The 12,172-nt window shown below is 53.6% G+C and overlaps 1 protein-coding gene across 1 annotated transcript; it reads right to left on the reverse strand.

Annotated features, from left to right (window-relative positions):
- Nucleotides 1-266: 266 nt before the first annotated feature.
- On the reverse strand, nt 267-11,459 carry LOC134586376 (cytochrome c oxidase copper chaperone). Its single transcript, XM_063441858.1, has 3 exons — nt 11,370-11,459; nt 3,496-3,642; nt 267-374 (listed from the first exon to the last, which is right to left on the reverse strand). The coding sequence occupies exons 2-3, from the start codon at nt 3,612-3,614 to the stop codon at nt 290-292; spliced, it is 204 nt and encodes a 67-aa protein (XP_063297928.1). The 5' UTR covers nt 3,615-3,642; nt 11,370-11,459; the 3' UTR covers nt 267-289.
- Between the last annotated feature and the right edge of the window lie 713 nt (nt 11,460-12,172).

Below are 12,172 nucleotides of genomic sequence, written 5' to 3' on the forward strand. Positions count from 1 at the left end.
AGGAGTCGGGGCTAGTCACGGAGAGAGCTGCAAGTTGTGGGGGAAAAGGTTAGTAAAGATCTTTTCACGTGTGGGGACACTATAGTGTTAGGAATATACATTTGTATGGCCAACGCTATAGTGTCCCCTAACCAGAAATTACTGTAAATATACCGTAGCCATAAAGCATTTGCTGCAAGTGCTGTGGGCAGGCTGTTTCACAGATCTGATGTGCCAAGTGTTTGCATTTAAATACATGTAACAGTAACAACGAGACACTTACCATACACACACGCTGTCTGTCCTGCTCTCACACTTTGAACCCGAGTGACCTCATGCACTCCTTGTGAGCCTCGATCAGCTCCTGGCAATGCTCCTCCCCCTTCTCGATGATGCTGCAGACAGACAGTGATTATAGCATGGTGTGTGTATATTACTTACATCAGCTGCGAGTGGTATTTATAACAAGCCAGTCTATATATTACATTATTACGGGTCCAATGCCAGTTATCTCATAGCAGAGGATTATGCTCACTGAGGCATGCAGTCTCCATCTCCTCCATACCCTCAGGCAGCGCTCTGTACCTCCATACCCCCACCCAGAGCTCTGTACCTCCATACCCCCACCCAGAGCTCTGTACCTCCATACCCCCACCCAGAGCTCTGTACCTCCATACCCTCACCCACAGCCCTGTACCGTCAATACCCTCACCCAGACCTCTGTACCGTCAATACCCTCACCCAGACCTCTGTACCTTCATACCCTCACCCAGACCTCTGTACCTTCATACCCTCACCCAGACCTCTGTACCTTCATACCCTCACCCAGACCTCTGTACCTTCATACCCTCACCCAGACCTCTGTACCTTCATACCCTCACCCAGACCTCTGTACCTTCATACCCTCACCCAGACCTCTGTACCTTCATACCCTCACCCAGACCTCTGTACCTTCATACCCTCACCCAGACCTCTGTACCTTCATACCCTCACCCAGACCTCTGTACCTTCATACCCTCACCCAGACCTCTGTACCTTCATACCCTCACCCAGACCTCTGTACCTTCATACCCTCACCCAGACCTCTGTACCTTCATACCCTCACCCAGACCTCTGTACCTTCATACCCTCACCCAGACCTCTGTACCTTCATACCCTCACCCAGACCTCTGTACCTTCATACCCTCACCCAGACCTCTGTACCTTCATACCCTCACCCAGACCTCTGTACCTTCATACCCTCACCCAGACCTCTGTACCTTCATACCCTCACCCAGACCTCTGTACCTTCATACCCTCACCCAGACCTCTGTACCTTCATACCCTCACCCAGACCTCTGTACCTTTATACCCTCACCCAGACCTCTGTACCTTTATACCCTCACCCAGACCTATGTACCTTTATACCCTCACCCAGACCTATGTACCTTCATACCCTCACCCAGACCTATGTACCTTCATACCCTCACCCAGACCTCTGTACCTTCATACCCTCACCCAGACCTCTGTACCTTCATACCCTCACCCAGACCTCTGTACCTTCATACCCTCACCCAGACCTCTGTACCTTCATACCCTCACCCAGACCTCTGTACCTTCATACCCTCACCCAGACCTCTGTACCTTCATACCCTCACCCAGACCTCTGTACCTTCATACCCTCACCCAGACCTCTGTACCTTCATACCCTCACCCAGACCTCTGTACCCTCACCCAGACCTCTGTACCTTCATACCCTCACCCAGACCTCTGTACCTTCATACCCTCACCCAGACCTCTGTACCTTCATACCCTCACCCAGACCTCTGTACCTTCATACCCTCACCCAGACCTCTGTACCTTCATACCCTCACCCAGACCTCTGTACCTTCATACCCTCACCCAGACCTCTGTACCTTCATACCCTCACCCAGACCTCTGTACCTTCATACCCTCACCCAGACCTCTGTACCTTCATACCCTCACCCAGACCTCTGTACCTTCATACCCTCACCCAGACCTCTGTACCTTCATACCCTCACCCAGACCTCTGTACCTTCATACCCTCACCCAGACCTCTGTACCTTCATACCCTCACCCAGACCTCTGTACCTTCATACCCTCACCCAGACCTCTGTACCTTCATACCCTCACCCAGACCTCTGTACCTTCATACCCTCACCCAGACCTCTGTACCTTCATACCCTCACCCAGACCTCTGTACCTTCATACCCTCACCCAGCGCTCTGTACCTTCATACCCTCACCCAGACCTCTGTACCTTCATACCCTCACCCAGACCTCTGTACCTTCATACCCTCACCCAGACCTCTGTACCTTCATACCCTCACCCAGACCTCTGTACCTTCATACCCTCACCCAGACCTCTGTACCTTCATACCCTCACCCAGACCTCTGTACCTTCATACCCTCACCCAGACCTCTGTACCTTCATACCCTCACCCAGACCTCTGTACCTTCATACCCTCACCCAGACCTCTGTACCTTCATACCCTCACCCAGACCTCTGTACCTTCATACCCTCACCCAGACCTCTGTACCTTCATACCCTCACCCAGACCTCTGTACCTTCATACCCTCACCCAGACCTCTGTACCTTCATACCCTCACCCAGACCTCTGTACCTTCATACCCTCACCCAGACCTCTGTACCTTCATACCCTCACCCAGACCTCTGTACCTTCATACCCTCACCCAGACCTCTGTACCTTCATACCCTCACCCAGACCTCTGTACCTTCATACCCTCACCCAGACCTCTGTACCTTCATACCCTCACCCAGACCTCTGTACCTTCATACCCTCACCCAGACCTCTGTACCTTCATACCCTCACCCAGACCTCTGTACCTTCATACCCTCACCCAGACCTCTGTACCTTCATACCCTCACCCAGACCTCTGTACCTTCATACCCTCACCCAGACCTCTGTACCTTCATACCCTCACCCAGACCTCTGTACCTTCATACCCTCACCCAGACCTCTGTACCTTCATACCCTCACCCAGACCTCTGTACCTTCATACCCTCACCCAGACCTCTGTACCTTCATACCCTCACCCAGACCTCTGTACCTTCATACCCTCACCCAGACCTCTGTACCTTCATACCCTCACCCAGACCTCTGTACCTTCATACCCTCACCCAGACCTCTGTACCTTCATACCCTCACCCAGACCTCTGTACCTTCATACCCTCACCCAGACCTCTGTACCTTCATACCCTCACCCAGACCTCTGTACCTTCATACCCTCACCCAGCGCTCTGTACCTTCATACACTCACCCAGCGCTCTGTACCTTCATACACTCACCCAGCGCTCTGTACCTTCATACCCTCACCCAGCGCTCTGTACCTTCATACCCTCACCCAGCGCTCTGTACCTTGGTGCAGTTTGTTTGTACAGTGTACAAGGTCACTGTATGACTGTTTGCAGGATTAGGGGGATCTCGAAGGATTGGCGGTATTAAAGGTCTCCTAATACGAACATTTATTTCCTGGCGCATGCAGTAATACTCACCAGGCATCACGAGCTTTCTTTGTCTCAGGACACGCACAGCATGGTTTCAAGGGCTTCTTTTCCTGGGATCCCAAGTTCGGGGCATCTGACTCACAACTGGCAGCCGCCAAACTGGACATCTTGAGATGTTTGGTTCACCTGCTCTATCTGCAGCAATAAGGGAGCCACACATTAACCAAAAACATAACTTTGTGAGCCAAATAAAGGCAGAATAAAACCCCCTTTTCATTATAGATTACACGTTTTAGTACATTCCAATGGGGAGAGGATAGGTAGCAGTAATGTGAGAAATGGATATGGCCTGAAAGTACTACTGACAGGTGCATCCTTAAAGGGACACTAAGCACAAGACAAGTTTATGCAGTCTTAGCCACACCTCCCCTGACTTAGCCTTCCTGTACACCTTCTGAACAAGAGTCCAAAGATTTTAGCTTGCCTTGTTGAGTAATGGGTTGAATTTAGAATGTCTTCTATCCTGCAAGAGCCTGCAGCGGCCTCCTGTATGTGATTATAGTTAAAGTAACCAAGCAGAACATTCTAAGCCAGGGGTTCCCAACACAGTCCTCGAATACCCTCAACCAGTCCAGGATTTAGGGATTACCCGGTTGTGTCAAGTATATTTTGTTGTTTTTTTTCTTCTAAAAACACGTTAGACACAACTGGGTAATCCCTAAATCCTGGACTGGTAGGGTTTTGGTGTACAGATCCTGCTTGCAGTGTCTCTTCTAAATTCTCGTTTAGGCGGAGACTCGCACAACTTCCATGAAAAAATGGTTTCTTTTTCACCCAGATTTTACAGCACCGTACAGCAAATGGCTTTACAAGTTCCTATATTTTACCAATGAGGGCACTTTGTTTTGTCTGAGGAACCAGGAAATGTAATAAAATTTTTTTTAAAAAAATGGAGTCTCTCTTGAATTAGGAAGATGAAGAGCTCAGTTTTTAGGAACGTCTGTGCTCAAATGCCTGTTACACAACACCCATATTCAAGGAAATGGCAAGCGCCCTGCGTGGTAGCTTTTTCTTTAAACACACAGTGTCTTATCGCACACTACTCTCTGCTTCCAGCCCCACGTTGGCACTGTGCCAGGATCGCAGTGGCAGGTATGCTGGCCTGGGCGTTATTACCCTGGATACAGGCCCACACGTCAGCCTTGCAGACCCTGCAGGGATTCAGTTATAGAGCTATATTTGGATCTGTGACAGCTGGATATACGAGCAAGCAGTCCCGGCCATATGTTAATAGTAACATGAGAGAGACTGCCAGGAAGATACCAGCTCCTCCTGTCCTTCCCACAATGTCACAAACTGTGAGTCACCAGGGCCTCCCCAGCAGCTATAATCGCATAACAATCCCCGACACCGTACGGACTGTATAACTGGTCCAAGAATACCGTGTAGCCCCCCCATCTACAGTATCGCAGCACATTCCTCTATTAAACTTAGAATCCTCCTACCCAACGTATTGTAGCAAGCCCACTACCGAATGTAGCAGGGACCTCCCCACCTAATATATTGCTGCAAGCCTTCCTGTTGGAGGTAGCACAGCACCCACTGCCCATTTTATTGTGTGCTAATCTAGAAAATGGCAACAGATATCCTGCCCTGGTTATACTAACAGATAGCCCCACACCGGCTCCCCCAGGTTATACTAACAGATAGCCCCACACCGGCTCCCCCAGGTAATACTAACAGATAGCCCCACACCGGCTCCCCCAGGTTATACTAACAGATAGCCCCACACTGGCTCCCCCAGGTTATACTAACAGATAGCCCCACACCGGCTCCCCCAGGTTATACTAACAGATAGCCCCACACCGGCTCCCCCTGGTTATACTAACAGATAGCCCCACAACGGCTCCCCCTGGTTACATTCACAGATAGCCCCACACCGGCACTACCTGGTTACATTCACAGATAGCCCCACACCGGCTCCCCCTGGTTATACTAACAGATAGCCCCACACCGGCTCCCCCTGGTTATACTAACAGATAGCCCCACAACGGCTCCCCCTGGTTACATTCACAGATAGCCCCACACCGGCTCCCCCTGGTTATACTAACAGATAGCCCCACACCGGCTCCCCCTGGTTATACTAACAGATAGCCCCACACCGGCTCCCCCTGGTTATACTAACAGATAGCCCCACACCGCCACTACCTGGTTATATTCACAGATAGCCCCACACCGGCACTACCTGGTTATATTCACAGATAGCCCCACACCGGCTCCCCCTGGTTATATTCATATAAAACCCAACACCGGCTCCCCTGACTTTATTCACATAGAAACCCACACTGGCACCAACTGATTATATTCACATACAACCCCACAACGGCAACCCCTGGTTAGAGTACTCATATATAACCCCACACAGTGGTTATAGTTACACACACAGTGGTTGTAGTCACAGATAGATACCTACATATTGGTTATAGTTACACACAGTGGTTATAGTCACAGATAGATACTCAGTCAATGGTTATGGTCAATGGTTACAGGGCCCCACACAGTGGTTGTAGTCACAGAAGCCTACACAGAGTTGTAGTCACAGATAGTTAGCCACCCAGTGGATATAGTCACAGATACGCCTGGGCCAGTACTTGCACGCTGCTATCTGGGTGTATTTTCCCCTGGCCATAGTTTGTATCTGGGTGAAGTTACCCTCTACTTGCCCCTGGGTATCCGAGTGTAGCTGCCCCCGGGTATGGAGGGGTATCTGGGGGTAGTTGCCCCTGAGTATGGGGAGGTATCTGGGGGTAGTTGCCCTCTAGCTGCCCCTGGGTATGGGGGGGTAGTTGCCCTATAGCAGCCCCAGTGTATGGGGGAGGGGGGTAGTTACCCTCTAGCTGCCCCTGTATACGGGGTATCTGGGGTAGTTGTTCTCTAGCTGCCCCTGGGTATGGGGGGGTAGTTGCCCTCTAGCTGCCCCTGGGTATGGGGGGGTAGTTGCCCTCTAGCTGCCCCTGGGTATGGGGGGGTAGTTGCCCTCTAGCTGCCCCTGGGTATGGGGGGGTAGTTGCCCTCTAGCTGCCCCTGGGTATGGGGGGGTAGTTGCCCTCTAGCTGCCCCTGGGTATGGGGGTAGTTGCCCTCTAGCTGCCCCTGGGTATGGGGGGTAGTTGCCCTCTAGCTGCCCCTGGGTATGGGGGGTAGTTGCCCTCTAGCTGCCCCTGCGTATGGGGTATTTGGGGGTAGTTGTCCACTAGCTGCCCCTGGGTATGGGGTATCTGGGGTAGTTGCCCACTAGCTGCCCCTGGGTATGGGGTATCTGGGGTAGTTGCCCACTAGCTGCCCCTGTGTATGGGGTATCTGGGGGTAGTTGCCCACTAGCTGCCCCTGTGTATGGGGTGTCTGGGGGTAGTTGCCCACTAGCTGCCCCTGTGTATGGGGTGTCTGGGGTAGTTGCCCTCTAGCTGCCCCTGTGTATGGGATATCTGGGGTAGTTGCCCTCTAGCTGCCCCTGTGTATGGGGTATCTGGGGTAGTTGCCCTCTAGCTGCCTCTGTGTATGGGGTATCTGGGGTAGTTGTCCTCTAGCTGCACCTGTGTATGGGGTATCTGCCCTCTAGCTGCCCCTGTGTATGGGGTATCTGGGGTAGTTGCCCTCTAGCTGCCCCTGTGTATGGGGTATCTGGGGTAGTTGCCCTCTAGCTGCCCCTGTGTATGGGGTATCTGGGGTAGTTACCCTCTAGCTGCCCCTGTGTATGGGGTATCTGGGGTAGTTACCCTCTAGCTGCCCCTGTGTATGGGGTGTATGGGGTATCTGGGGTAGTTGCCCTCTAGCTGCCCCTGGGTATGGGTTATCTGGGGTAGTTGCCCTCTAGCTGCCCCTGTGTATGGGTTATCTGGGGTAGTTACCCTCTAGCTGCCCCTGTGTATGGGTTATCTGGGGTAGTTGCCCTCTAGCTGCCCCTGTGTATGGGTTATCTGGGGTAGTTGCCCTCTAGCTGCCCCTGTGTATGGGTTATCTGGGGTAGTTGCCCTCTAGCTGCCCCTGTGTATGGGGTATCTGCCCTCTAGCTGCCCCTGTGTATGGGGTATCTGCCCTCTAGCTGCCCCTGTGTATGGGGTATCTGCCCTCTAGCTGCCCCTGTGTATGGGGTATCTGCCCTCTAGCTGCCCCTGTGTATGGGGTATCTGCCCTCTAGCTGCCCCTGTGTATGGGGTATCTGGGGTAGTTGCCCTCTAGCTGCCCCTGTGTATGGGGTATCTGGGGTAGTTGCCCTCTAGCTGCCCCTGTGTATGGGGTATCTGGGGTAGTTACCCTCTAGCTGCCCCTGTGTATGGGGTGTATGGGGTGTATGGGGTATCTGGGGTAGTTGCCCTCTAGCTGCCCCTGGGTATGGGTTATCTGGGGTAGTTACCCTCTAGCTGCCCCTGTGTATGGGTTATCTGGGGTAGTTACCCTCTAACTGCCCCTGTGTATGGGTTATCTGGGGTAGTTGCCCTCTAGCTGCCCCTGTGTATGGGTTATCTGGGGTAGTTGCCCTCTAGCTGCCCCTGTGTATGGGTTATCTGGGGTAGTTGCCCTCTAGCTGCCCCTGTGTATGGGTTATCTGGGGTAGTTGCCCTCTAGCTGCCCCTGTGTATGGGGTATCTGGGGTAGTTGCCCTCTATCTGCCCCTGTGTATGGGGTATCTGGGGTAGTTGCCCTCTATCTGCCCCTGTGTATGGGGTATCTGGGGTAGTTGCCCTCTATCTGCCCCTGTGTATGGGGTATCTGGGGTAGTTGCCCTCTAGCTGCCCCTGTGTATGGGGTATCTGGGGTAGTTGCCCTCTAGCTGCCCCTGTGTATGGGGTATCTGGGGTAGTTGCCCTCTAGCTGCCCCTGTGTATGGGGTATCTGGGGTAGTTGCCCTCTAGCTGCCCCTGTGTATGGGGTAGTTGCCCTCTAGCTGCCCCTGTGTATGGGTTATCTGGGGTAGTTGCCCTCTAGCTGCCCCTGTGTATGGGTTATCTGGGGTAGTTGCCCTCTAGCTGCCCCTGTGTATGGGTTATCTGGGGTAGTTGCCCTCTAGCTGCCCCTGTGTATGGGGTATCTGGGGTAGTTGCCCTCTAGCTGCCCCTGTGTATGGGGTATCTGGGGTAGTTGCCCTCTAGCTGCCCCTGTGTATGGGGTATCTGGGGTAGTTGCCCTCTAGCTGCCCCTGTGTATGGGGTATCTGGGGTAGTTGCCCTCTAGCTGCCCCTGTGTATGGGGTATCTGGGGTAGTTGCTCTCTAGCTGCCCCTGTGTATGGGGTATCTGGGGTAGTTGCCCTCTAGCTGCCCCTGTGTATGGGGTATCTGGGGTAGTTGCCCTCTAGCTGCCCCTGTGTATGGGGTATCTGGGGTAGTTGCCCTCTAGCTGCCCCTGTGTATGGGATATCTGGGGTAGTTGCCCTCTAGCTGCCCCTGTGTATGGGGTATCTGGGGTAGTTGCCCACTAGCTGCCCCTGTGTATGGGGTATCTGGGGTAGTTGCCCACTAGCTGCCCCTGTGTATGGGGTATCTGGGGTTGTTGCCCTCTAGCTGCCCCTGTGTATGGGGTATCTGCCCTCTAGCTGCCCCTGTGTATGGGGTATCTGCCCTCTAGCTGCCCCTGTGTATGGGGTATCTGCCCTCTAGCTGCCCCTGTGTATGGGGTATCTGCCCTCTAGCTGCCCCTGTGTATGGGGTATCTGCCCTCTAGCTGCCCCTGTGTATGGGGTATCTGCCCTCTAGCTGCCCCTGTGTATGGGGTATCTGCCCTCTAGCTGCCCCTGTGTATGGGGTATCTGCCCTCTAGCTGCCCCTGTGTATGGGGTAGTTGCCCTCTAGCTGCCCCTGTGTATGGGGTATCTGGGGGTAGTTGCCCTCTAGCTGCCCCTGTGTATGGGGTATCTGGGGGTAGTTGCCCTCTAGCTGCCCCTGTGTATGGGGTATCTGGGGGTAGTTGCCCTCTAGCTGCCCCTGTGTATGGGGTATCTGGGGGTAGTTGCCCTCTAGCTGCCCCTGTGTATGGGGTATCTGGGGGTAGTTGCCCTCTAGCTGCCCCTGTGTATGGGGTATCTGGGGGTAGTTGCCCTCTAGCTGCCCCTGTGTATGGGGTATCTGGGGGTAGTTGCCCTCTAGCTGCCCCTGTGTATGGGGTATCTGGGGGTAGTTGCCCTCTAGCTGCCCCTGTGTATGGGGTATCTGGGGGTAGTTGCCCTCTAGCTGCCCCTGTGTATGGGGTATCTGGGGGTAGTTGCCCTCTAGCTGCCCCTGTGTATGGGGTATCTGGGGGTAGTTGCCCTCTAGCTGCCCCTGTGTATGGGGTATCTGGGGGTAGTTGCCCTCTAGCTGCCCCCTGTGTATGGGGTATCTGGGGGTAGTTGCCCTCTAGCTGCCCCTGTGTATGGGGTATCTGGGGGTAGTTGCCCTCTAGCTGCCCCTGTGTATGGGGTATCTGGGGGTAGTTGCCCTCTAGCTGCCCCTGTGTATGGGGTATCTGGGGGTAGTTGCCCTCTAGCTGCCCCTGTGTATGGGGTATCTGGGGGTAGTTGCCCTCTAGCTGCCCCTGTGTATGGGGTATCTGGGGGTAGTTGCCCTCTAGCTGCCCCTGTGTATGGGGTATCTGGGGGTAGTTGCCCTCTAGCTGCCCCTGTGTATGGGGTATCTGGGGGTAGTTGCCCTCTAGCTGCCCCTGTGTATGGGGTATCTGCCCTCTAGCTGCCCCTGTGTATGGGGTATCTGCCCTCTAGCTGCCCCTGTGTATGGGGTATCTGCCCTCTAGCTGCCCCTGTGTATGGGGTATCTGGGGTAGTTGCCCTCTAGCTGCCCCTGTGTATGGGGTATCTGGGGTAGTTACCCTCTAGCTGCCCCTGTGTATGGGGTATCTGGGGTAGTTACCCTCTAGCTGCCCCTGTGTATGGGGTATCTGGGGTAGTTGCCCTCTAGCTGCCCCTGTGTATGGGGTATCTGGGGTAGTTGCCCTCTAGCTGCCCCTGTGTATGGGGTATCTGGGGTAGTTGCCCTCTAGCTGCCCCTGTGTATGGGGTATCTGGGGTAGTTGCCCTCTAGCTGCCCCTGTGTATGGGTTATCTGGGGTAGTTACCCTCTAGCTGCCCCTGTGTATGGGGTATCTGGGGTAGTTGCCCTCTAGCTGCCCCTGTGTATGGGTTATCTGGGGTAGTTGCCCTCTAGCTGCCCATGGGTATGGGGTATCTGGGGTAGTTGCCCTCTAGCTGCCCCTGGGTATGGGGTATCTGGGGTAGTTGCCCTCTAGCTGCCCCTGTGTATGGGGTATCTGGGGTAGTTACCCTCTAGCTGCCCCTGTGTATGGGTTATCTGGGGTAGTTGCCCTCTAGCTGCCCCTGTGTATGGGTTATCTGGGGTAGTTGCCCTCTAGCTGCCCCTGGGTATGGGGTATCTGGGGTAGTTACCCTCTAGCTGCCCCTGTGCATGGGGTATCTGGGGTAGTTACCCTCTGGCTGCCCCTGTGCATGGGTTATCTGGGGTAGTTACCCTCTAGCTGCCCCTGTGTATGGGGTATCTGGGGTAGTTACCCTCTAGCTGCCCCTGTGTATGGGGTATCTGGGGTAGTTACCCTCTAGCTGCCCCTGTGCATGGGGTATCTGGGGTAGTTACCCTCTGGCTGCCCCTGTGCATGGGTTATCTGGGGTAGTTACCCTCTAGCTACCCCTGTGTATGGGGTATCTGGGGGTAGTTGCCCTCTAGCTGCCCCTGTGTATGGGGTATCTGGGGGTAGTTGCCCTCTAGCTGCCCCTGTGTATGGGGTATCTGGGGGTAGTTGCCCTCTAGCTGCCCCTGTGTATGGGGTATCTGGGGGTAGTTGCCCTCTAGCTGCCCCTGTGTATGGGGTATCTGGGGGTAGTTGCCCTCTAGCTGCCCCGACACACAGAGCCCATTACCTGCACAGTCTCACTCGTGCTCTCACGCAATAACCCTGGAACACCACGCATGCGCACACCGCGAGGCATGCCGGGACTTGTAGTCCAGAGAAAAGAATGCGGAACACGTTGTTTATGACAAAAACAATTCAGGGCTGTGGCGTTAGTGAGAGAGAATGAGAGGCAAAACAAACCGGGACTTTTAGCTCACAATAATATACCGATTGGGAGTTAGTATAACAGAGAGCATGCCGGGATTTGTAGTGGGTATAACAGAGAGGATGCCGGGATTTGTAGTTGGTATAACAGAGAGCATGCCGGGATTTGTAGTTGGTATAACAGAGAGCATGCCGGGATTTGTAGTTGGTATAACAGAGAGGATGCCGGGATTTGTAGTTGGTATAAGAGAGAGCATGCCGGGATTTGTAGTTGGTATAACAGAGAGCATGCCGGGATTTGTAGTTGGTATAACAGAGAGGATGCTGGGATTTGTAGTTGGTATAACAGAGAGGATGCCGGGATTTGTAGTTGGTATAACACAGAGGATGCCGGGATTTGTAGTTGGTATAACAGAGAGCATGCCGGGATTTGTAGTTGGTATAACAGAGAGGATGCCGGGATTTGTAGTTGGTATAACAGAGAGGGTGCCGGGATTTGTAGTTGGTATAACAGAGAGGATGCTGGGATTTGTAGTTGGTATAACAGAGAGGATGCCGGGATTTGTAGTTGGTATAACAGAGAGGATGCCGGGATTTGTAGTTGGTATAACAGAGAGGATGCTGGGATTTGTAGTTGGTATAACAGAGAGGATGCCGGGATTTGTA

The sequence above is a fragment of the Pelobates fuscus genome, chromosome 1, assembly GCF_036172605.1.
Source record: "Pelobates fuscus isolate aPelFus1 chromosome 1, aPelFus1.pri, whole genome shotgun sequence".
NCBI lineage: Eukaryota > Metazoa > Chordata > Amphibia > Anura > Pelobatidae > Pelobates > Pelobates fuscus.